General features: G+C 65.7%; 1 protein-coding gene across 5 annotated transcripts; it reads left to right on the forward strand.

Moving 5' to 3' along the window:
* The first annotated feature begins 4,885 nt into the window (after nucleotides 1-4,885).
* LOC102053699 (signal transducer and activator of transcription 5B) lies at nucleotides 4,886-24,313 on the forward strand. Of its 5 annotated transcripts, none has more exons than XM_055697322.1 (19): nucleotides 4,886-4,907; nucleotides 17,992-18,129; nucleotides 18,272-18,428; nucleotides 18,508-18,597; nucleotides 18,777-18,951; nucleotides 19,028-19,158; nucleotides 19,234-19,385; nucleotides 19,457-19,612; nucleotides 19,716-19,895; nucleotides 20,032-20,119; nucleotides 20,240-20,362; nucleotides 20,503-20,595; nucleotides 20,742-20,948; nucleotides 21,377-21,471; nucleotides 21,541-21,671; nucleotides 22,411-22,581; nucleotides 22,790-22,841; nucleotides 23,222-23,329; nucleotides 23,399-24,313. In XM_055697322.1, exons 2-19 carry the CDS (start codon nucleotides 18,002-18,004, stop codon nucleotides 23,523-23,525), a joined length of 2,364 nt encoding a protein of 787 aa, XP_055553297.1. In that variant the 5' UTR covers nucleotides 4,886-4,907; nucleotides 17,992-18,001; the 3' UTR covers nucleotides 23,526-24,313. The 5 variants fall into 5 exon arrangements, with proteins under 5 accessions (XP_055553297.1, XP_055553294.1, XP_055553298.1 ...); XM_055697319.1 differs by lacking the exon at nucleotides 4,886-4,907 and adding an exon at nucleotides 6,162-6,312; XM_055697323.1 differs by lacking the exon at nucleotides 4,886-4,907 and adding an exon at nucleotides 6,162-6,312 and having other exon boundaries at nucleotides 22,411-22,566.
* Nucleotides 24,314-24,661: the final 348 nt, after the last annotated feature.

Genomic DNA, 24,661 nt, shown 5'->3' on the forward strand with positions numbered 1-24,661 from the left:
CCCTTGGGAGCTGCCCAGTTGCCATCTCTCCCAGCTGTGGCCGCAGTGGGGGCAGCGCCCAGCCCCAGGGGGGGGTCAGGGCTGCTCTCACTTTCGGGTTCCTGCTTTCGCTGCCTTCATGCTTCCTCCTCCACCCCAGCTGCCAGTTCCCATTCCTGCCGCCCGGCCTGGCTCCAGCCCACACTCGGCTGTGCCATGCTGCACTGTTGGCACATCCAGCACCGGTGGCAGGGATGGTGGCTCTGCCTGTGGAACCTTGGTCCCACTGGGGTGGCCACGGTGCCACGTGGCCCCAGCCCTGGTGCAGCCGCCGCTGAACCGGGCTGACCCGCTGCAGCGTGTTTATGGCAGGAGCCGGCTGGGACCAAGCGGTTACTGTGGCAACCTGGGCTCTGCCGAGGGATGCTCCGGAGAGCGTGGGGATGTGCAGCTGCATCGGTGCAGGGTGGGGGGCCAAGTGCCGCCCCAGTGCTCCTGCTCCCAATGCCCCCCAGCCAGCCCTGCCCCTGGGGTGGGTGTGAGATGCTTGTGCCATCGGTCCCAGCTGGGCGGTGGGTGCTGGCTAGACCCCCCATGACCCCCCCCAGGGTGCAGCAGTGCTCACCGGGCTGATGGGGGGCTCTGCTTCCCATGGTGGACCCAGCCTGGCTGTTATTGCCCCGTGTTTTTCAGTAGGCAGAAACCTGGATGCTTTTCCTGAGCTGGATGAATGATGTGAGCGAACAAAGAGCCTTTGCCTGGGCAATAACACTTGCTGGCGGCTGAGAGTGAGCGTTTGCTGGGGTTGTTCCCAGCCGTATCCGAGCGGCTGGAAGCAGAGGTTTCCTGTGGAAATTCCCCCTCGGACAAAGTGCCATTTCCCAGGTTTTTGCTGGAGCAGATCCTCCCCTCCCGCTGGCACGAGGCACCGCAGGGCAGAGCCTGTGCCGGTGATGAGCTTCTGATGGTGACGAGCTTCCCGGGTGCTCCCCGTTTTCCCCTGCCCGTCGGCTCCAAGCCATGGGCTGGTGGGCCCCAGTGGGGTCCATGCTGCCCGCTCCATCCCCTGGCCCCTCTCTCCGCACACAGCCCCCGCGGGGCACCAGCCTCCGCCGTCCCCGGGGTTTTACAGCCTCTCCCTCCTGGCAGGGCCCATCTGAGCTGCCTCTCCAAAGGGATGTCACAGCCCTCGGCTGCAGCAGAAATAGCCTGGCCAGCTCCAGGCTGACCCCTCTGCGTCACGCCAGGGTCCTGAGGGATGGCAGGGCCACCGTGGCACGGGCAGGCCAGTCCCTGTGCCCAGCAGCTCCCCTGGCTTTGGTAGCACTGGGTGCATCCCTCTCTCCCCAGAGGAGGATTTATGGCCCGTGTCACAGAAATCAGGACATGCTGTGCCTGGCACTGGGACAGCACCTTCCTCCGGGGTGGCTGGGTCAGGGGAAGACCCGTGGATACCCTGGGAAGCGGGACCACAAACGGCCTCGGCTCTTTGCTGCTGCCCGAGGCGCTCCTGCCCCCTCCGCTCTGCAGAGAGCGTGGGGAGCAAATGCTGCCAGAGCGAGGAGCTGGGGAAGGTGCTGGAGACCCAGCAGTAGCTCCAGTGCTGCGAGACCCGCCGCAGGCAGGGATGGCTGCATCTCGCTGAGCTTGCCTGGCCAAGCCTGTGACACTGTCCCTGCCTGTGGGCACCCACACCGGGGCAGAAGGGGCTCAGGGCTGCCACGGTGGGCAGGAGGGCACCGTGCTGGGGGCCGCGGGGCTGCCGTGCCAGCGCAGCCCTGCCAAAGCTTCACCCTCGCTGAGTTTGAAACCGAGTGGGAAAACATGAAGCTGTGACTAATTTGGGGATTCATCTGGTTTTCATTAGCTGGGCTGGATTATCACAACGGGGTTTTCTGGCCTGAGCACAGATCTGGGACAGCGTGGGACCCAAAGCGGGGACACGTTGAGGCTGGGGTCCTTGGCAAGACCTCGCATCTCACTGATAAACTTGAGGGGATGGAGCAGAGGCTGCACCCTGCCCGCAGGTGATGTGGTCGGCGCGTTCGTGCTTTGGCTGAGCACCAAGTCCTGCATCCTGCACATCCCAGGAGTGGCAGAGGGATACAGGGGAGCCTCGTGTACAAGATGTGCCGGGAGGGCTTTGGAGGGGGAAGGACAACAGCCAGCAGCCTTGGGACCTCTCCAGAGGCTGCCTAAATAAATGCTTCCACTCCTGAGAAATAATTAAGACCCTCGAGATGCCACTTAAAGAATAAGGCTGCTCTGCCTGCACTCCTCACGCTCCTGCTCCAAACACAGAGGCAATTTTCTAGGAAATCAGTTACAAAGCCCCATGCTCCCTTTCTGCCCTGAACGCGCAACGTCACTCGGCATCCTATTGAGTTCATCTGAGGTGACAACGTGTTTGGCCACAGCTTCGCCTGGACACTGTTTACCTTCCCAGAGGCTTTTTGAGACTTTCTGAGGACCAATACAAGAGAGGTCCCGACAAGAGCAGGGACCCAACAGCACCGAGAGCTTGCCAGGGTTGGAAGCAGGCTCAGGCACTTTGCCGTGCTCAGTCGGCTGGAAAATCCACCTTTCCTGCCTTGCCTGGAGGTGCCGGTGTTGCCCGTTAGATCCCCTGGATGCTGATGCACCGCGCCAGCACCCGCTCCCAGTGGCAGGGTCTGGCTGCTCTGCACCAAAGCAGGACCAGGCGAGAGGGTGGAGGGGGGAACACCGGCCATGGCCAGGAATGTCCTCTGGTGTTTGCAGAGTCCATCCCGCCAGGACAGATCCTGGGGCTGCTGGGCACTGGGAAGGTCTGATGTGGCTCCACCACCAGCATAGTTGCTGCTGCTGGGGTGGCACCGGGACAGCACCAGGGCATCGCCGGGGCAGCCTCTCCGTCAGTCACTGCTGCAGCTGCCATTCCTCTCTTTTCTTCCTCCAGAAAGAAAGAATTTGTCTTGGGTAACATCCCCACCATCCAGCTCAGAGTTTTCCTGGGGATCTGTTTGAAATTAAATCCTGATTTGATTTGATTCAATTCCATTTGCCCTCTCAGTGTGGAGCACTCTCCACTTTCTCTCCCATCACTAATTTCTTCCCCCCCCCCCCCCCCCTTTTTTTCTCCCTTCCTACCAAAAAGGGAAGAGACAAGGGAGGGAAGGGGAGAGGGAACAGGGGATGTTTGGTGTACGCCTTCCAGCCCTCCCAAGCACATGTGGCCGTGCAGGTCTCTGGCACAGGGAGCACCACATCCCCGGAACCCTCCGGATCCGCCTGGACCTGCTGTGCCCGGCTGGAGGCCCGGCAGCCACAGACATTGCGTGTGACCTTGATTTTCTCAGCCAGAGCAGCCAGTGCCTGGATGACTGCGCCCATGGGTTATGTGGGCCAGGGATTGTGAAAGCCGTTTGTCCGCGTGATGCAACTTGCTGGAGCGTGAGTGTCCCCAGCCAAGGCAGGGAGGGCAGGGAGTGCAGTCCTTTTGCTAATTTCCCCATTCCTTTCCTTTGTCTTAGTGGAAAAAGATGGCGTGAGAGATGCTGACCCCATGCTGGGTGCCCGGCCTCAGCTTGCCAGTGTCCCAGCTTACCTCCCTTTGAGGTCTGGAGCGCTGCGGGAGCACTGGAGACAGCAGCCAGAGCTCTGCTGGCAGCAGCTCAGCAGCGATGTGTCAGCCCCGTCTGCACAAGATGCCTCCCCAGCGTATGAGCGCAGGCGACGAAATGTTTGGTGGGAGCTGGGAGCTGCTGGGACTGGAGCCGCTCGTCCCCCCGCGCCACCCTGCTCATCCCGGGTGGCTGTGGGCACACAGTGAGGGCTAGCCAGGAGGAGGTGAGCTGAAAAGCATTGATTTGTGGCTGGCATTTGCATGGGAGCGGGTGCTGGGGTAGTGCCTGCCCAACCAGCAGATATTTACCTCTCGGACATGTGAGGCTGGGCAAGGGGGTGAGGAGCTGGAGCTGGAGAAGGGCTGTTTGGGGGTGTCAGGCTGAGCAGCAGAGCCCCAGAGGCTGTGGCACCCCAGCCAGGCTGTGGCTTTGCTGGCCAGACAAGGGTCCTTGGGTGTCCTGCCAGGACCCTTGGGTCATCACTTCCCCGCCAGCCAGCTCCCATGGCTGCACGCTCCTGAAGGAAGAAGGACTTTAATACAAAAGCAATAGATAAAATATGGAGCATGAGAACTTGGGACTGTGCTTTTACTTAATTGCCAAACGATTTGTAATTGCCAGTGCATTAACTGTCCTAAGAACCATCCTGTCCCAGCACCGGCACACGAGCAAGGAGAACTAAGCCCAGCTCTCCCGGCTTCCCAGGGCTGGCGCTGGGTGCTCGCCAGCCGTGGGCAGGGCACCCATGCTTCTCCCAGGCCGGAGCAGCATGGTGCCCTGCACCAGATGAATTTCCCTGCAGAGTTTTTTCAGGCCGCAGAAGATTATCTGGTAATGAAAGTGAAAGCCCAGGAGATCCCATGTGGCTGGTGAGAGCACTCAAGCAGAAACAAGCACGCCCAGTATTGCTTCCTGCCCTGCCGCTGCGCCACTGCCCGGGGTGCCCCATCACCCTGGGTGCCCCATCGCCCTGGGTGCCCCATCGCCCTGGCGTGCCGGTGCTGCCCAGGAGGCGTTTGGTGTGGGTGGGCAGCTGTGCAAAAGCCCTTCAGGCAGGTTTTCTTGTGGCTGCTGCCACCTATCCCTGTTTGGGGGACCCCAGGGGAGCAGGTAGCACCTTGGGTCTCCTTACAGCTTGCAGGGGATGTGGCAGCTCAGGGGAAGGAGACGCACTGGTGCCCGTTCCCCTGCCTTCGCTCCAAGCATGCTTGCCCTGCTGGTGCACGAGGCTGTGACAACGCTGGGGACCCGGCGGCAGTGCAGACCTCGCGGCATCAGCGCAGGGCCTGCAGCGGGAGAGGCATCCGGATCCAAACGGGAGAGGTGAGCGTTCCACACGGAGCAGCCGGGGCAGTCGCTGGCCTGAGTCAGCACAAAGCAGCCCCGCAGCCGCGTGTGCGCCCACTGGTACTGTAGCCACAAGGCGATGGGACCCCGGGGTCCGGGGAGCCACGGTCAGGCGCGTGCGGGCAGCCAGGGCCGGCTCCGCAGGCGCTTGGCAGGTGCTGATCATGGACCCCGCGATGCCGGGCACCAGCCCCGGGCCTTGGCTGCGGCGCTGCCCAAACCTGGCTGTGCTCCTGCCAGGGCCGGTGCCGCAGCACCCCGGTGCGATGCACCTGCTTGAGGGGCTGCTGCGCTGGGCAGAGACGTGCGGGGATTGAGGAGACATGACGGGACACTGTCATCGGGAGGTGGCTGGTGGCTGCGCGCTCGTAACCGCCGCTCACACCTCTTGGGTGACTCCTGTTCCTGGAGGCTCCTCACCCTGGGAGCTCCCTGGGCTGGCGGAACGCTGCTTTGCCTGACCTTGGGCGGTGGCTCCCGCAGAACCCCTGGGGCTGGCTGACCCCACCGGCCCCGCAGCGTGGGACCCTTCCCCTGCCAGCCCAGCCCCAGCCAGCGGCACTGCTCCGGCACCGTGCCCCTCGCATGCCCACGGCTGTGTTACCCGGTGGGAAGAAGCCTGTGGAGCAGAGGGAGCAGGAGCGGTGGCATCACGGTGGGGTGGGATATCCCTTCCCACCCTGGACTGACGGCTCCCACGGGAAACCCTTTCTGCCCAGGCACAGGAGCCTGCGCGGCCGCTGCCCCGGGGGGCTTGGGGTGAGCAGGGGGCAGCCGAGGCCCACCAGCGCGGCGCCAAGGAACCATCAAGAAATATGGATGGGTGCAAGGGGCAGCGCCCGCGCCTTCACGGCAGCGCGGTGGCCCTCGGTGACGCGTGGCAGAGGGGCCGGCTGGCACGCAGCTGGCATGGGGGAAGAGCCCGGTGACGAGGACAGAGACTGAAAGGAGAGGGGCGGAGGGGGGGGTCCCGGTGCTCGGGGGGTTCTCGTCCATGCCTTGTGCCGGGGCCCTGGCGCCGGGGCCCGGTGCTGCGGTGGGCTGCCCCGGTGCCAGACGCCGGGGCCGGTTTGGGCACCGCCGCCCGGTGCCGCGCTGGGCTGCCCCGGTGCCAGACGCCGGGGCCGGTTTGCGCCCCGCCGGCGCCCGCAGCCGCTTGGGGCTCCGCCCGCGCCCGGTGGCCGGGGCCGTTACCCGGTGGCGGGGGCGGGCGGGGGCGGTGCCGCGGGGGGGCGGCGCATCGCGGGCCGGGCCGGGCCGGGCCGGGCGGCGGGGGGCGGCGCAGGCGGCGGCGGCGGCGGCCGGAGGGGGCAGAGCGGCGGGGAGCCGAGCGCCGAGAGCCGCCGGAGCAGCGGAGCCGCAGCCGCCGCCGCGGCCGCAGGTAGGGGCGGGCGCGGGGGTGCCGCCGGCACCGGGACGGGGCCGCTTTCGCTTTCCGCGGCGGAGCCGGGGCCGTGACGGGGGGCACCTGCGGCGGGGGCGGCCGGGCCCGGGGCGCGCCGCCCCTCCCCTCCCCTCCCCGCCCGCCGCCCGTCGGTAAATATTTTGGGTGTTTCGTAAGTGGCGGCCGGGCGCCGCGGCGGGGCCTGGCTGCGGGGGGGCCGCGCAGGTGCGGGCCGGGCCGGGGCGCGGGCAGGCGGCGGGGCCGGCGCTCGGGGGGGGCCGGGCTTAGCGCGACCGCCGTGCGGGCCGGGGGCGGGCGGCGGGGCCGTCCCGGGGCCGCGGCGTGTCCCGGGGCGGGGGCGCTCGTCGCCCGGCGGAGCGGGGCTGGTTCCCGCCCCCGGCGGCCCGGGGCCCGGCCCTGCTGCGGGGGGGGGGCAGCGCCGAAACCGGCCCCGCGCGTCCCGGGGCGGCGGGGTGGCCCGGAGACCCAGCCCCGGGCGTGCGTGCGGAGGGGGTCCCCAGGCAGCCGGGATGAGACGGGGGTCCCCAGGCAGCCGGGGTAGGGGGTGTTCCCGGGCAGGCAGAGTGGGGGAGGTCCCAGGCAGGCGTGGGGAGGGGGTCCCCAGGCAGCCAGTGTTAGGGGAGCTCCCAGGCAGGCGGGGAGGGGGTCCCCGGGTAGGCAGGAGACCCCGCTGCCAGCAGCACGGTGGGAGCGGGGGTCCCGCTTGCTGGTGGTGGTGGGGGAGCTCCGCAGCTCCGCACTGCAGGGCAGGGTCGGAGGCAGATGGAAAAGGTGCCCCCGTGCGAGGCGGGAGCGGGGACACCCCAGGGGACTGCAGCGCCTGGTGGCCTTTCACCCAGCCCGTGTGCCGGCCGGGGTGCTGCCGGGTGACTGCGAGCCCAGGGGAGCCGCGGCCACCTGTCCAGCGGGATACGGGAGCTGTCAGGGCTCTGTGCCCAGCCGGCCACCAAGCTCCGGCCGGGCCAGGCTCCCGGCAGCTCCTCGCCGTGACACCGAGTGGCCGTGGGTCTCTGGTGCCCAGCAGCTGCAGCATGGAGCCTGCGGCCGCCGGCTTGGATAAACTGGCGGGCAGTGACGACGAGCGACTTGGTGGAGGTGTTTGGGGTGCAGGGTCGCGTGGCACGGACGTGGCACGAAAGGTCCCCACAGGGGATCCAGGATGTCCAGGATCCCCACAGGACGTCCCTGGCCCCAGGCTGGCTCATCCTGCAAGCTGCCCATGGCCAGAGCCGTGTCCCTGGCGGCACATGCGCTGGGGCTCATGGCTGGCATCCATGGATGCAGTTGGTGCGTGCCCCATGGGGTGCTCCGCAGGATCTGCACCGTGCGAGCTTTGCCCCTTCTCCCCCCTGCACCCCACCTTTGGGAGGAAGGCTCTGCGCCCATTGTGGGGAGCACAGCCCAGCGCAGGAGGGCTGGCTGCTGTTGTGGTGCTCTCTTGGTGGCGGGTTTGGTTTGCCATCGTGCTTTGATGGGTCTGCACCAGCGCAGTGAGCCTGCGCTGGAGGGAGGTTTGGTTGGGGGCTGGAACCGAGCTGGCTCTGCCCTGTCTGTGTGGCTCTGGGGGACGGGGAGGCGTTGGGGGTGTTGGGGTCACCTGCCCGTGGGTGGCTGCAGCAAGCCCTGGTGCTCCTGAAGCCGTTGGGATGGCAGCTGCCCTGATATGGCTCCCTGGGTCCCTGTGATGCTGGATGTGAAGATGGAGACCATCCCCCTGGGTTTCGCAGCCGTCCCTGGGGCCGAGGAGGGCCGTGCTGTGCAGTGCCGCGTGTGCAGCCACGTGGAGGAGGAGCTCTGGGGCAGGTTGAGAGGTGCCAACAGCTCGTGCCTGGCGCCACGGGAGAGCCCGGCTGGGAACGGGGTGTGACGGGCAGCTGTCACCCATTCTGTCACCCATTCTGCGTTTTGTGGCACTTTGACACAGTGTCCTCTTCCAGGGGGTGTTTGCCCCCCACCCCCACCCCAGCAGCTCTCGCTAGAGCCACCTCACTGGCCCTGGTGCTCCTGCCTTGTCCCAAGGCCGATGTTTCAGGGCAAGACGAGAGATGCTGGCACCGGCACTGGGACAGGGAGCTGCAGCCAGGGATGCTCGGCGGTGGGTGTCACGGAGCCTCTGGAGGCACCTTCCCCTCTCACTGTGAGGGAAGTGCTGAATCCAGCGCGGCTGTGAGGTCTTCGCCGTGGGGTTTCCCAGCTCTTTCTTGAGTGATAGCAAAACTCAGATACTCTGCTAGCGAAAAATCCCTGCTCCTCATACTCCTTCACAAGCGTGGGCGGTGGGGCGGCAAGTGGTGACTGTGCTGTGCTGAGTACAGTAAAGCGGCCCCGTCAGCTGGGAAACGACTTTCTGGTTTGCAGGGAATTACTGTAAACTGGGCTGCGCTCGACGGGCTTCACGGCAGCCCCGGGGAGCCCAGGTGCAGCCGGGTGGTGTGTGGGTCCAGCAGGACCTGCCTCCCGTCGGCATCCCCCGGGCACCTGCGCTGGTGGCTGCGGTCCCTCTGGCCGGCCAGGCTGTGGGTGCTGCCCTGGGAGCAGCCTCGGCGTTACGGGGCCAGCCGCGCTGCGGTGGTGCCAGCGGCGGGGCTGCGCGTGCTGCGGGATGCAGGCAGGGGATGGATGGTCCCTGCCTCACCGGGACAGGTCAGGATTCGGCTCCGGCCTGGGAGGCTGTGCCGGCTGCTGGCTCTGGGGCTCCAGCATGCTCCGGGAGACGGAGCCTCGACAGCTGTAATGTTTCTCTGGCATGCCTTTCCTTTCATGGGGTGTCTATTTTGCAACCCCCAAGTGTTTTGATCCCGGGAGGAAGGGGGCGGGGGTGTTTACCCTGGCACCGCATGGTCGGTGCAGGGATCCAGGCGGTGCTGGGCATGCCTGAATTTTACGTGCAGCAACAGTTCTAGCAACATCTGCTGGCTGATAAAAGGTAGGCTGGCTGCTGTGAGCCGCTTCTCCAGCCGCGTTGGGAAATGTCGAGGGGGAGGCACACATGCGAACACAGCTTCCTGGCCGATAGGGCTGAGCTGACTTGCTGATAAAGCAGAATTCACCCATCTGGCTGCACCAGAGGGGCCAGGAGCGCCGGCTGTCTCAGGTGGGCACGCTTCGTGCCCTGCGTTTCCCCTAGTGCCAGCTCCTGCTTTCAGCCACGCCGGGGAGCGATATGCTGCTGGGCAGCTTCTCACCGGGCTCGGGTGGCCGCTGTGGTATAACCGAACCGTAACATGGTCACAACACGCTCCCTGTTCAAACAGTCACTGGTGAGTTTTGCAATCTATTTTCGCTGCAACTTCACGTCTTCCTGTTGTTGTGAGATGTAAATGCTGGTTTATAGCGCAGCTCTGCCAGGGAGGGAATTGGGGAAAAGGCTGGTGCTGGGGCAGAGCTCGAAGAGCCGGCGCAGCATCAGCGCAGCCTGGGTGCTGGGTGCCTGCTCTGTCTGGCTTTTCATCCCTCTTGCTCGATGGCTGCCTGCAAAGCTTTTAGCAGAGAAAGAGGCAGCTGTCACTGGCGGCATATCTGAGCCCCTTGCACCGACTAAAACAGCTGTAAAATGATCTCTGTTCTATTTGGTAGCGTGGACATGCGGCCTTGGCGCTTTCGGGCTGCAGCTCCGTGGCACAGCTGCCGTGGCCTGACACGTTCCGTTTATAACCCGTCAGACACCTGAGCCTTTTGGAAAGGCTTCAGTGGGTCGGTGGGGTGCTTGCGGTGCACCCCGGGGGGCTGGGGCTCTACTCTGCCCCAGTGCTGCCTGCGGCTGCTGCTGCTCCTGGGCTGTGGAGCACGTCCTGGGGTGAGGAAAGCCGAAAGCCAGCTCTCCGTCCCCAGGATGTATTTGTGTGCACTGGGGATGAGTGCTGTGTTTAACCCCTGGCCAGGTTTGACTGTGAGGTTTACCCACTCAATGACAACTGTTTCGCAGAAACTAGTAGCGTTCTGGGTTTTGATTCCCATTCTGACTAGTCCCCCCTCCTGCCACCATCCCCGGGTGTTTGCGTGTCCCTTCTTCTGAAGGCAAAGCTTTACCCTCCCTCCCTTCTGCTCCGCTGACCCAGTGCGAGAGCATCTCCCAGCACGGAGCAGCTGCTGGGGCATGAACCCCGGTGCCCAGCGGCTGCAGATGGCCTGGAGGGGCAAAGCGCCATGGGGGCTGTGGGGGGACCCGCCTGTCCCACACCGGCGACAGGGTGCTGCTGGGCTGGGATGTCTGCGAAGGGCTGGCAAGGCAGAGTGGTGCGGGCGTTTTCCCAGGCTCCGTGGTGGCAGGCGCAGGGCAGCACCCAGTGTCCCTGTTGCTCGAGCATCCTTGTGCCCACCTGGGTGCTCACGGCCCACGGTTGGCGTTTGCTGCCAAAGATGAAGGTGTGAGGGTCTGCACTGCAAGCGCTGCACATACCCTGCGCTGTCTTGCCCAGCTGGTGTCCCTCTGTCCCTGCTTGCCAGCGGTCCCTGTCCTGCCCCAGGTGCCCGTGCCATGGCGTGCCAACTGGGCTGGTCCCATGGGATGGCCGTGCCAGCGGTGGGGGAGGCTCCCGTGCCGTCTCCTGTGCCGCGCAGGGATCAGCAGCGTGGCATTGGGGATGGACGCAGCTGGAGCGGTGCCGTCGGTGCCTGCGCCGCCCGCGTCTCCCACCTGGGTCCTGCTCTGCAAATCCAGCCTGGCCTGGATTAGGGCGATTGTGTGCGCTCGCTGGAGCGTGGCAGATAAAATGAAATTGTGTCTTCAGACCCCAATCACGACTAATTCGCTGCTGAAATGAGCTTAATCCTCGGGCCCTTCTGACCGGTCCATCCCTCCGGGGCTGGTGCTGGTCTGAGCGGGGATTAGCAGTGAGCTCGGGGCTGCGCTGGAGGTGGCCTCGGTGCCATGGGCTGGCGGGGGACCTGTGGGACCCCGGGGCTGTGCTGGGGTGTCCTCAGTGTCCCCGGGAGGTGGCCCTTCTGCTTGGCAGGTTTTGTTGGAAGGGGCAGCACAGGGATGAACCGGCTGGTGGGGTGTGGGGGCTTCTCCCTTGTCCCAGATCTGCCTGGGTTTGCTGGGATCCTGTCACCTCCCAGCCCCTCCCCAGGGCTGCCTCTGGGGCGATGCTTCTTCCCTCTGGGGATGGAGGAGGGGGACCGGGGTCAGACCCTCGCCGTGGGGCTGGACTGGGGGGCGAGGGCGGTGTGGGAGTCCCTGGGTGCCGCACCTCCTGCGGGCCAGTGCTTCACCCTCAGCGCTGCGTTACGGTGGGTTGGGGTGGGTTATTATTATTGTGGAGGAAAAATATTTCATCAAGTGCCATGGCACATGGTGGCTGCGCATCCCCTCCCGGGCGAGGGACGGTACCTGCCCAGAGCTGGGATGCTGTGGGTGGGCAGCAGCTCCACACCCACCCCAGGATTCCCCCACCGAGCCCTGCGGGAAGCCCCAGGACCCCGAGGTGTTGGATCCGGCAGCTCCCTGCCACATAAGCCCCACAGCCGGTTAATTCGGCTGCTCGGCCCCAGGGAGCCTGGAGTAATTAAAGCTCTGCCCAGGTCTCTCTTAATCCTGTCTGTGGCCTTATGGTGGGGGTAGCACCAGCGCTGGCGGGGACGGGGCTCCCTGCGGAGGGTGTCCCGTGAGATCCGTGCCAGACTCGTGCCCATGGGGGCCAGGTGGGCACTTGGCTCTGTCCGTGTGGCTGCACGGTGTGTCCTGTCCACCCCTGCCTGGCTCCTGCTCCGCCACTGGCTGCCTGCATCCATCTGGGTGGGCAGGCTGCCTGCGCTGCGCTGCCCTGCTCGGCCCCCAGCCCCCCCAGTGCCCAGACAAGCCCCCGTTGTTCCCGTGCGGCCGGAGCCTCCAGCCCAGCCTCTATGGGGTCCGGCACAGCTGGCTCATTGTGCCGGGGCTGGGCGGGTGGTCCTGGGCACCCGCTGAGCTTGGCTAGGGGGTGGCAGCATGGCCGTGGCCCCCCTGCTTTGCTGTGGGGACCTGGGTCGTGCCGGTGCTGCTCCGTGCTCGGCATCGGAGCAGATCCCACCCGTGCCAGGGCAGCGCCTGTGTCTGGCTGCGGCTGCCCCGGCGCGGCTCTTGGTGCACTGGGGTGGATTTCTCTCGTGGTCCCAGCCCCTGGATTTGAGGGATTTTTCTGGGATTTCGTTGGGTATTTTGGTGGTTTTGGTTTGACGCAGGTTTCTGGGCCTCTGTGGTTGGAAGGGAAAATCTGAAGAGAGGAGAAAAACCTTTCCCGAGGGTGGCAAATGCTGGTGGGCAGGTACAGCCCCAGGCCCGTGGGCTGCAGGCAGCCCCTCACCCTCGCCCACCCCCCAGCAGTGCCTGTCCTGGGCTGGGGCATCTCTACCTGCCTGTGGGGCTGGTTTCTCCCCCCGGCAGCGTCAGCCCACACGTGGGGTTCCCTTGTTCCTGTAAGGGTGCCAGTTCTCCATTTTTGACTCTCCAAGCTGCCGGGAACCCCGGCTGGTCCCGGCACTGCCCATCGCAGCTCTGCCTCCCCATCACCTCTGCCCTCGGGGGGGCACGTTGTGTTCCCAGAGCTGGCCGTGCCTCTTCCGTGAGCCCTTGGCACCCGGCCCTGGCAGTTTCCACCGTGGGCTGGGGGCTCTGGCGGGCTGGGGGTGGCTGGCAGCCTCCTCCCCGATGCTGCCGGGGCGAAGCCATCGGCTGCCGCCGCTCTTCTGAGACAGACAAAACCCATCAAAGCCTTGAGCTTCTAGAAAGAGCTCGCCTCCCTCACCGGGTGGGCGCCACCTCCTCCCAGCCAAAAGCTGGAAACCACAGGCAGGCGTAAAATGGGCAACCCCCGCCCCGCCCCCCCAGTTCCCAGCACCATGGCCCTCCACACCGGCTCCACCGTACCCCGGTACCACCAGCCCTGGCCAGCAGCTCTGAGTGGGGCCAGGGGGTCTGGGGGCTGCTTGGCAGCACCCTGGTGTTCCCAGTGCCGTGTGCTGGGGGGGTGTGAATGGAGTGGGGGGGTGCAGGTGAGTCTGTCCCATCTTTCCCCATGCTGAGCTCCTCCATCAGTCCCTGGGGTCCCATCCTGAGCTGCTGGGGGGACTTGGTGGGGGTCAGCCCTGCCGACCCACTGGGGGCAGAGGCTGTGCCTGGCTCCGGCACCAGGGAGGGGTGCGGGGCTGGGCACACGGGGGGTGCTGTCCCCGCTCCCTCGGCGGGCACCACGCGTGCAGCGGTGGCGGAGGAAGCTGCTGGCAGCCGGGGCTGGCTGCCCTGCGCAGGCAGCTGACATTTTGGAAGGAAATAGCTGCTTTCTGCTCCTTCCTGTAGCGCGCAGGCTGCGAAACGGCCGCCCCGGGAGCCTGGCTGTGCCGGCAGCACCTGCCTGCAGCCGCGGCCACGCTGCCCCGGTGCCCGGACGCCGGAGCGGTGCGTGGGGCAGAGCGGTGCCCGACCCCGGGTGAGTGCAGCTGTGGGACGGGGCACCCCGCACCCAGCTGGGGCTGTGGGTCCTGTGCCCTGAAGGAGCTGGGGATGGTGCTGAGCCAACCCTGGGGCTTCGGGGCCGTCGGGTGGGTGCGGAGCCCTCTGTGCCCCTGCCCCCCCCCCCCCCGTGGGGCAGGACATGGTGCACAGGGGTGCTTGCTGCCTGCTCAAGGGTGAGGGGGGGCTGAGCTGGGGGACCCCTTGGTGGGGGTCCAGCTGAGCGGGACCATCGCGCTGCCCAGGGGCTCCCTGGGGTGAGCCGGTGCGGGCAGCGGGGGTGCTGTGTGTGTTGGGGAAACCGGAGCCTTTCTGTGCTATCGGCTGCCAGCACCGCCATTCCCGGGGCCTGGCTGGGGGCCGGATCCTGCCCTGGAGGGACCCTGCCTGGGACGTGCCGTTCTTGGGGGATGCGGGATACCCTGCTGCCGGGGGGGAGCAGCGGTGGCTGGGGCAGGATCGGAGCCCCCCGGCAGCACTGGTGCCGGGTGTGCAGGGTCCAGCCGCCAGCAAGGCCGGCTCTGACCTGGAAGCGATCGCGGTCTCCCGGAGGTGCCGAGAAACCACGTGCCGTGTGTTTACTGCGGCTGGAGGAGGCAGCCGCAGCGGGTGCAGGGCTGGTGCCTGCCGGAGCCCAGCACCGGGCACATGCACCGTGCCCCAGCCCAGGGCAGCGCACCGTGCTGGAGACCCCCGAGCTGGGAGAGCACCAGGCGAAGGGCAGTGCGGGAGGTGCCATGGCGGAGGGGCTGCGTGGGGCACATGTGCGGGAGTGGGGAGGGTTATGGCCAGAGCCCTTTGCCCTGCCCGCCCCCCCCCCCCCCGAGCTTTGCCTGGCTCTTGGCCCCTGTCTGGCTCTGCAGGGCAAGGGACAAAGGCAAGGACCACCAGAGTAGGGGTGTCCTGCCCGTGAAGAGGTTCCCAGGGTGGCTGTGTGCCGCGAGCATCCCACGGCTGCGTGTGGTGAGCATCCTGTGAGCATCCTGTGAGCATCCTGTGAGCATGCCATGGCAGTGCGTGTGCTGGCCCCTGGGCGGGCGCTGCCTGTGCCTGAGCTTTGCCGTGCCGGCGGCACATGGGAAGGCGCTGCGGCCGGCCTCGCCCTGTGAGGCATTTCCCTCCTTTTGTCTGCCCGCAGACACGCTCTGGCTTCCCTGCAGCTTGGGACCTAGCGCTGGCGCCAGCTTGTTGCCCCAGCCGGGACCTGCCACTGCTCCTGACAGTGTGGTCACATCGGGTCCCCTGGCTGCCACCGGCCCCAGCAGTGCTGCCCACCTCCCCCTGCCCATCCTCTCCCCTGCTGCTGCCTCAGGCCCTTTGAGAGCCCCTTTTGGGGGGGTTTCACCCATTTCGCGGCTGGTTCGGTGGTGCCTTCCCATTGGGAGTGGGGCCATCAGATGCAGAAGCAATGATGACCAGTGTCGCCCCTCCCTCTGCGCCTCCTCTGCCCCTGCTGTCCCTGTGGGGCTGGGGTCCCTTTCCATGGCACTTGTCCTACCTCTGGGAAGCTGCCGCATGTGCCGCTTCGCAGGCGGTAAGTCACTGGTGAGTGCGTTGCTGTGGCTTGTTGAGCTGCTGCTGGTTAACCGAGCCGCAGTAATGGGTGGGTTGTAGCTCGCTGCCAGCAAGTAAATGCAAAGTACTTAAACCACTGCAATTATCTGTCTCTTGCAGTTGTTTGAGTGTGCGTGTGTGGCCAGCGGCTCAGCACGGCTGACCCATGCCAACGCGTGATGCTGCCCATCCCCGCTGGGGTGCGGGAGCTGCAGCCTGTGCCGGGAATGGTGCTGGGGGAGGTGAATGCCAGTGGGCTCGAGCAAGCCCGGGCCACCTGACCCTGGAGAGGTTTTCTGAGCTAAATGAGCAGGGCCAGCGTGATGCACTGGTGGCAGGAGTGTGAGGAGGGGGCTGGTCCTTGGGCATGGCGGTGCGACCGTCCCAAGGCTCCAAGGGGGTCCCTGTGAGCGCTCGCCTGGGGCAGCCGGGGATGCTGCCGAGGAGCGTGGTGCTGGGCATGCACCAAGCCAGAGCACTGGGTGCCAGCAGCCAGCTGGGCGCAGGAGTGCAGGGCTGCCTGGAAGGGCCAGCAGCTGTGGCTCTGGCTGCGCGGTGGGACCCTGGTGCTGTACCTCTTGCTGAAGCAGAGCTGTTGCCCCAGCCTTGCATGGCTGGAAAGCCTCGTTTGCTCATGGAAGGTGGCACCGGTGATTTGTACTGGGGTGCTTGGGGTGCCCCGTGGCCCTCGGGGAGGTTTGGTTTGTCAATCCACAGGTGAGGCATGGGAGTCAAAAACGAGGTGCTTGGAGGAACGCCGGCTGTTGCATTGGTTATGCCCATGGAGGTCCTGTCCAAGCCTCTGGCACGGGGCTTGCTTACCCGCGGGGGTGCTGTGGCCCCAGGGACGGCCCTGCCTTTGGTCGCGGCACGCACCAGGTGAGCCGTGCCACCGTCACTGCTGCACGGTCCCCTTGGAAAGGCTGATGGTAACGCTGGCTCGCCTTCCCCTGGGCGCCCTGGCAGTGATGCTTGTGCTCCTGCTCACAGGCCAGTGCTGGCTGAGTGTGGTGTCTGCCGCCTCGCCGCAGCCGCAGCCTGAGACTCGTTGCTTAACAACACGCTGGAGTGGAATAGGAAGTGTTTTGTCACCGCGAGATGGGAAGAGATCACCATTTTCTCAATAAGCAGGGCAGTGTTTGCTTTGTGTCCGTGCGGACGACCCTGCTGCTCCGGGGACTTTGGCCGTTGGTGGTAACGGTGGCACCGGCACGGCCGTGGCCGCTCTCCTCGGCTCCGCCAGGGCAGTGGTTCTCACCGATGCCCCTTATCAAGCGTCCACAATTTCTAACTGCCAGCGTACGTCCCGCTGTTGGCCATCCTGCCTTCCCTTCCCCTCCTCGCCTGCCTTTTTATGCCTCCTCAGGCCCCTCCTTGCCAGCAGGATTTCCAACTCGGTGATTTCTGTGAATGTGGAAATGTTCCTCCCTTTTTATAGAGGAAAAATTCATTTTTAGCCAACTCTTGGTTACTGTTCCTCTTCCTGCGCAGGGCTCAAGGGCTCCGGCCGTGGCTGCTCCGCTTGGACCTGCTGCCGCCGTCCCCCAGCGTGTGCCCCTGCCCGTGGGGTGGCACCGGCTGCTTTCAGAGCCCCTCAGCTGCTGGGTTTTTCTGAGGCTGAACAAAGCACTTTGGGGAGGGAGGGAGGCACAAGACACCCCCCCTGCCCCGGTCCCTGGCTCCCTCTGCTTGTCACCAGCCAGTGCAGTTACTGGATGCCATCCTGGTCACCAGCCCTGGGACACAGCCCAAGGTCTCGCACTCCTGCCTGGCACCTCCCAGGTTACCAAATCCCAGGTGGTTTCAGCGCGAGTGTGTGTAAATGGTATTTATTGCTGCATCCTCAGCTTGGAGATGGCCGTGACCCCCCTGGCCCTCCCTGATCGCTCCCCATCGCATCACCCTTGAAGAGTTGACCACCCAGTTGTTTTTCCAGGCCCCGTCAGACATAACTGCGGCAGGGGACACCAGCTTTTTATAGGTGCCATCCCTGCCTGTCCTTTCTCCCTGCCTGTCCTTTCTCCCTGCCTGAGCCAGGGCACCGGAGCCGCGTGGCGGGTGGGATCCGGCAGCGTTCCTGCACGGAGCCAGAGCCACCCCAGAACTTGCTTTGTGAAGCTCCGTTGGTGTCTCCCCTGGCACCGGTGGCCGCAGGACCGGGGACCGGCTGGGGGCTGCGGTGCCATGTGGGCCCTCGGGGCAGGGTCTGCTCTTGCCCATCTGCCTGCCAGCGCTGCCAGGGTGTGGGCAGAGCATGGGGGAGCGCAGGGGGGGCCTCCACTCTGCGTCACCATGCATTTCTCACCAGCCCTCCCCCTGGCCCTGTTTCCTCATTTGCGTGGCCAGCGATGGCTGCGATCCCGCGGCGCAGCAAGGGGAAATGATTACCATGTGGAGAGGCAGCGCAGAGGCGTGTTCATGGTCCCGGACCCCCCCCAGGGCTCTTCCTAGAAATGAGGGGTTGACTCAGAGCTGGGGTCCCCTGCCTCCCACACCCCTTCTTTCGTCAGCTGGAGGCGGCTCCGGCAGTACCGGAGAACCCGGAGGCTCCGGCAAAAGGCTCCGGGAACCCGGAGGCTCTGGCAAAGGGCTCGCGGGGCCAGCCAGGGCTGGACCCCCACCCACGCTGCAGCACCCGGCTGCGGCGCCCTGACAGCCGGTCTCCCCGGCAGGTGGTGAGCCATGGCGGTGTGGATCCAGGCGCAGCAGCTCCAGGGCGAAGCCCTGCGGCAGATGCAGGCACTCTACGGGCAGCACTTTCCCATTGAGGTGCGGCACTACCTCTCGCAGTGGATCGAGAGCCAGGCATGGTAGGTCAGCAGGGTTCCCGTGGGGGATGCTGGGCTTGGCAGCACCCACCCCTGGGGTGCCAGCGGGTGCCCCCCTCTGCCAGCGACCCCCCGTGCAGGGTCGGGGCTGCCCTGAAGCCGCTGCTCTGCTCGGTGCACGCAGGGACTCCATCGACCTCGAGAACCCGCAGGAGAACGTGAAGGCGACGCAGCTGCTGGAGGGGCTGATCCAGGAGCTGCAGAAGAAGGCAGACCACCAAGTGGGCGAAGACGGCTTCCTGCTGAAGATCAAGCTAGGGCACTATGCCACGCAGCTGCAGGTGAGTGGGGGGCCACGGGTACGGGCTGTGGGGCTGTGTCCCTGCCCCATGCCTGGCTCAAGCTGTGCTCTCCCTGCAGAACACGTACGACCGGTGCCCCATGGAGCTGGTGCGCTGCATCCGGCACATCCTCTACCACGAGCAGCGGCTGGTGCGGGAGGCGAATAATGTGAGTAGGGGCCGTGTAGGGGCAAGGCAGCAGGTCCCACAGGATGCTCAAGGGCTCCAGCACCGGGTGATGGGAGCAGCCCCGAGGCACAGGGTGCTCTGGGTGCCCGATGCCTCCAGCACCCAGGGGGCTGGGGAGGGTCCCCTTGTCGTGCTGAGAGCTCCCCGTGCCCTCTGCAGAGCCCCTCGCCAGCTGGCTCCCTGGTGGATGCCATGTCCCAGAAGCACCTGCAGATCAACCAGACCTTCGAGGAGCTGCGGCTCATCACGCAGGACTCTGAGAACGAGCTCAAGAAGCTGCAGCAGACACAGGAGTACTTCATCATCCAGTACCAGGAGAACATGCGTCTCCAAGGTGGGGAGAGGGCCGGGGGGTGACAGGGCCGGGGTGCTGGCGGTGCCAGCCCTAACACCACGCCCCATCCCCCCAGCCCAGTTCTCCCAGCTCTCCCAGCTGGGCCCCCAGGAGCGCCTGTCACGGGAGACGACACTGCAGCAGAAGAAGGCGTCGCTGGAGGCTTGGCTGCACCGGGAGGCCCAGACACTACAGCAGTACCGCGTGGTGAGTGCCACCACTCCGTCCCCACGCCAGCTGTGCCGCCGTCCCCGCGCCCTGTAACACCGTCCTGCCTCGCAGGACCTGGCTGAAAAGCACCAGAAGACGCTGCAGCTGCTGCGCAAGCAGCAAACGACCATCCTGGATGATGAGCTGATCCAGTGGAAGCGTCGGCAGCAGCTAGCGGGGAATGGGGGTCCCCCCGAGGGCACCCTGGATGTGCTGCAGACCTGGTGGGTGCCGGTGCTGGCTGTGCCTGGGGGGTGCTGTGCCCCAGCACGGTGCTGAGCCCCTCTTCCCCCAGGTGCGAGAAGCTGGCAGAGATCATCTGGCAGAACCGACAGCAGATCCGCCGGGCCGAGCACTTGTGCCAGCAGCTGCCGATCCCTGGCCCGGTGGAGGAGATGCTGTCAGAGCTGAACGGCACCATCACCGACATCATCTCTGCCCTGGTGACCAGGTAGCGGTGGGGGCCCGGCGTGGCTGAGGCACCCAGCAGCCGGGGGGGGGGGCCGGGCTGGGCTTGCTCTGCCTGCCTGCCCCTGATCCCTGTGCCCCCCCAGCACCTTCATCATCGAGAAGCAGCCCCCCCAGGTGCTGAAGACACAGACCAAGTTCGCAGCCACTGTGCGGCTCCTGGTGGGGGGGAAGCTGAACGTGCACATGAACCCCCCCCAGGTGAAGGCCACCATCATCAGCGAGCAGCAAGCCAAGGCCCTGCTGAAGAACGAGAGCACCCGCAAGTAATGCCTGGGGGGGCTGGGGGGTGCTGCGGGGGGCCGGGGCTGCCGAGGCAGTGGGGAACAGGACCTGGAGCTGGGGGCGTGGGGGGGCTCCCAGCCCTGGGGGTCCCCCTGACCCTGTGCATCCCCGTGGCAGTGAGAGCAGCGGGGAGATCCTCAACAACTGCTGCGTGATGGAGTATCACCAGGCCACGGGGACGCTCAGCGCCCACTTCCGCAACATGGTGAGCACCGCCGGCTCCCCCCCAGCGCTCATGCCCGCCCTCCTGTTCCCTTGTGTCCCTGTCTGTCCCCCTGCTGTGTCCCCATCTGTCCTCCTGTGCTCACCCCTCATGTCCCTGCAGTCCCTGAAGCGGATCAAGCGCTCAGACCGCCGCGGGGCTGAGTCGGTGACGGAGGAGAAGTTCACCATCCTCTTTGAGTCGCAGTTCAGTGTTGGTGGCAACGAGCTGGTCTTCCAGGTGAAGGTAAAGCCACCAGCCGCGTCCCCTGTGCAGGCGAGCAACAGGCACCGTGCCCACGGGTGTGGGGCTGGGCCCACAGGGTGCCCGTGGGTGATGCGCTGGCAGTGCCCTGCAGCCCACCCCGGTCTCCTTACTCCCGGTAGACGCTGTCCTTGCCCGTGGTGGTGATCGTGCATGGGAGCCAGGACAACAACGCCACGGCCACCGTGCTCTGGGACAACGCCTTTGCTGAGCCTGTGAGTGCCAGTGCCGTGGTGGGGTCAGGATGGGGTCCGTCTGCCCCGGGGGGGCTGCAGGAGTCGGGCTCGGTCTCCTGGCGGGGCCATGCCTGGAGGCAGCAGGCAGAGCTCAGTGCTGACCCTGCTCCGTGCCCCCCCGCCAGGGCCGCGTGCCCTTCGCCGTGCCCGACAAGGTGCAGTGGCCGCAGCTCTGCGAGGCGCTCAACATGAAGTTCAAGGCGGAGGTGCAGAGCAGCCGCGGGCTGACCAAGGAGAATCTGGTGTTCCTGGCACAGAAGCTCTTCAACAGCACCAGCTCCCACCTGGAGGACTACAGCAGCACCACGGTGTCCTGGTCCCAGTTCAACCGGGTGAGCAGCTCTGTGCTGGGAGAGCTGCGGAGCCCTGGGGTCCTGCCGTGCCGGGGCAGGGGGGTTTCTACACCTGCGGTACCAGTGCTCATGCCGGGGGGCTGGATGGGGCACCCCCATCCCGAGGAGCTGTTTCTTCCTGGAGTAATGCAAAAACGGGACGGCTGTTTGCTGCAGCGGGGTGGGGGAGGTCCCCTTCCTTGCTTGGAGGGACACGGGGTGCTGTAGGGCCCACGGACGGGGTCTGTGTCCTCAGGGAGACCTTGCTGGGACTGTGCTGCCGGGCTGGGCTGACCCGGGCTGGGTTTGGCAGCACTGGCGGGTGTCCGGCTGGCCGGGTCCCCGAGTCCCTGCTGCACCAAACGCTTGTGCTGTTTAACAGCAGCTCTGAGGCTGAAGGCTCATTTTCTGGGGATTTATTTCAACAGGAAAACCTGCCCGGGAGAAATTACACCTTCTGGCAGTGGTTTGATGGGGTCATGGAGGTGCTGAAGAAGCATCTGAAGCCGCACTGGAATGACGGGTAAGAGCCGCCCTGCCCTGTGCCCCCTGGCCCCGAGCCCCCTGGCCCTGACGGCCCTGCTCTGCCTAGGGCCATCCTGGGCTTCGTCAACAAGCAGCAGGCGCACGACCTGCTCATCAACAAGCCCGACGGGACCTTCCTTCTGCGGTTCAGTGACTCGGAGATCGGTGGCATCACCATCGCGTGGAAGTTTGACTCCTGTGAGTGTGTGCCAGGAGCTGGCACCCCCCAGCCCCACTGTCCCTGGCCCCATTCTGGGACTTTGCCGTCTTGTGCCCACGGGGCTGGTTGCAGCTCCTCCGGCACCTGCTGTCTTGGCTGAGCCCCGGCACTGCCAGGGCTGGGCATGCCAGGAGCCTTCCTCGGGAAAGCGGCGAGCGCGGGAGCCCGCAGGATTGCCGTGGCTGCCCTTCGGGGAGCGGTGCTGCCATCGCTCGCTGCAGCCACGGCCGCGTCCAGCCTGAGCGCTGGTGTTGGTAGCAAGGAGGGACTGGGCTAAACCGTCCAGCCGGACCGTGGGGACTCCCGTGGGGCTGTGTGGAACGCAGCGACTCCGCGGTGCTTCCCGGTGCACGTGGTTTGCATGGGTTACCTGACCCCCTGCAGCAATTCTGCTCATTACTGTTCTTTGTGAGAGCATCCTTCGGAGGGTCACCTGGCCAAGGAGCCCTGTGGAGCCCCCCGAGCTGGGGGGGACCTGGCCCCCCTCCCCCTGCCGTGTCTGGATGATTCCCAGACCTGCGTTGATCTTGCTGTGCTACCTGGCTGAAGCTGTTTTCTGGCGACCTGCGTTTTGTCCTTAAATGTTGCCGGGGGAGGGATGCAGCGTGGGAAATGCTGTCTTGACATTTGATGTAACCTCACAGCCCACGGCCGGAGCGGGACCAGGAGCTGCTGATGGCTCTGGGCACCACCACAGCCCTCGCTCTTGTCTTCCAGCCGAGAGAATGTTCTGGAACCTGATGCCTTTCACCACCAGGGATTTCTCCATCCGCTCCCTGGCTGACCGCCTCGGGGACCTCAGTTACCTCATCTACGTGTTCCCTGACCGGCCCAAGGATGAGGTTTTCTCCAAGTACTACACGCCGGTTCTCTGTGAGTCCACGCCAGGTAGCGCTGCCCCTTCACCCCCAACATGTCCCTCTCCTTTGTGCATCCGTCCAGGGTGGAGCCGATGCTCACAGCGTCCCTCTGTCCTGGGGCCGCATCCAGCCCCCCAAGGGCTCTGCAGCTGGCCGTGCATGAGCCCCCAGCCCCGCCGCAGGCTTGTGGCACGCACCAACAGCTCAGGGCCTTAGTGCTGCCTTCTTTCCTCTAGCTAAAGCCGTGGATGGATATGTGAAGCCACAGATCAAGCAAGTAGTGCCAGAGTAAGTCACACCCCGCGTGGTCCCATGGGATCGTCCCTGGTGAGCTGGTTGGGGTGGCCAGCAGCCCAGGGCACCTCGGCTGTCAGGCTCCAGCACCACCAACAGCCACATTGGTGCTGAGCTGGTGCTGGGCGCAGAGGGGTGTGGGGCTGAGGCAGGGCTGGGCTGTGTTCCTTTGGAAGGTGGCGACCCCCCCCCTCACTGTGCAGCCACCCAAGGGGCTGGGGACCCTGCAGATTGTTGCTGTTTGTGGGTGTGGGGTTTGGGTCCCCTGCCTGCACCCTGCCAGCCTCAGGAGGTGCCCCTTGGGAGGCGGTGGGTGTTCCTGGAGTGCAGCTTCACCCCTGGGCAGCCTGTCTCAGAGCCCCCTGTCCCCCCAGGTTTGTCAGCGCGTCAGGCGATTCTGCCCCCGGAGGGGCCACCTACATGGACCAGGCTCCCTCGCCTGCTGTCTGCTCCCAGCCCCATTTCAACATGTACACCCAGAAGTAGGTATCACGTCCCCCGTCCCCGTCCTGCCACGGGTGCTGGCCCCCCTCACCCCCTGCCTCCCGCAGCCCCGACACTGTGCTGGAACCTGAGGGTGACTTCGACTTGGACGACACCATCGATGTGGCGAGGCACGTGGAGGAGCTGCTGCGGCGCCCCATGGACAGTCAGTGGATCCCCCATGCCCAGTCGTGATGGGCGGGCGCCCGGCTCCCCGGTCCCGGCGCTGCGGGGACTGTGCTGTGTTCGTGTCTCTGTGCCGGGGTGGGGGGTGGGGGGCGGCGGGTGGGCCCTGCCCCGGAGATTTGCTCTGTGCTGCCCCAAAACGCAGGCTGACGTCCAGCTCTTTGGTGTTTATGCCCTTGTATAAACGGCAGCGGATTTGTCGTATGGTTTTCCTGTATGTTCCTTCTAAGAAGCCCAGCTTCGGCTTTCCGCTTCTGCAAGCACCGGCCCTGCGGCCCCCCCGCTCCCTGCCGAGGGGCTGCCTGGGGCGGGGGCCGCGGCATCGGCCTCAGGTTCGCTTTCGCAGTCGTCACTAAGAATGTACGTGTCGCCTTCTTGTTCTACCCCGTGGCTCTGTTCCCAGGAGATGTGTGGGTGCACCGGGCTCCGGCATGGGGTGGAGGGGTGGGGGTGGGTTTGCCTGGGGTTCCCACCCCGGCTCGTGCTGGCGCTTTGCTCCACAGCAGTGGGGTCCCTTGCTGGACCTCGTCTCCTCCTTTGCCCCCCCCCCAGGGATGTGGGAGCCCCTTCAGCTCCCAGCCTTGGTGTCCCCCCTCCGGAGCCAGCGCAGCACGAGGGAGGCAGGGCGCAAGGGCACCCAGCGAGGGCGGCCGGGCAGTGCGGGCAGTCTGGGGGGAGCAGAGCCCTCTGCCCCCCCCCCCCCCAGCCTCACCCTGGCTGGGAAGCTCTGGGGTCCTGGCCATGTTATTTTTCTACCACAGAGTAAATAAAGCACGGACTATTTTTTTATCACAAAAGCTCTGGGTTTCACGTGTGTCTTGGGGAGGAGGCAGTTCCCTGCGTGCCCTGAGCCTGAGGGGGGCGGGGGGCGAGTGGGAACCGCCCCCCCCCAAGCTCTGGATGCTGCACAGCAGGGGAGCAGCGCCCTGGGGCCAGGCACAGGGTTGGGGTCCGTGGCCCCCCCACCTCCCTCAGTGCAGCGGCAGGGCAGGTCCTTGGTGGGGGGGGAGGGAAGCGGGAGGTGCCCGGGGGATGGGGGGGGGGGGGCGTTTTCCCGGGGAAAAAGCAAAGCCAAACACAAACAAAATTCCTTACAAGAAGGAGTTTTTTCTTGCCGACGCATGGAGAGCGGGGGGTGGGGGTGT

Source organism: Falco cherrug, chromosome 20, assembly GCF_023634085.1.
Source record: "Falco cherrug isolate bFalChe1 chromosome 20, bFalChe1.pri, whole genome shotgun sequence".
NCBI lineage: Eukaryota > Metazoa > Chordata > Aves > Falconiformes > Falconidae > Falco > Falco cherrug.

Coding starts and splice junctions, on each gene's coding strand:
- LOC102053699 (XM_055697322.1), top strand. CDS start 18,002: ATGGCGGTGTGGATCCAGGCGCAGCAGCTCCAGGGCGAAGCCCTGCGG. Junction 18,429..18,507: donor ACTATGCCACGCAGCTGCAG/GTGAGTGGGGGG, acceptor CTCTCCCTGCAG/AACACGTACGACCGGTGCCC. Junction 22,842..23,221: donor ATCAAGCAAGTAGTGCCAGA/GTAAGTCACACC, acceptor CTGTCCCCCCAG/GTTTGTCAGCGCGTCAGGCG.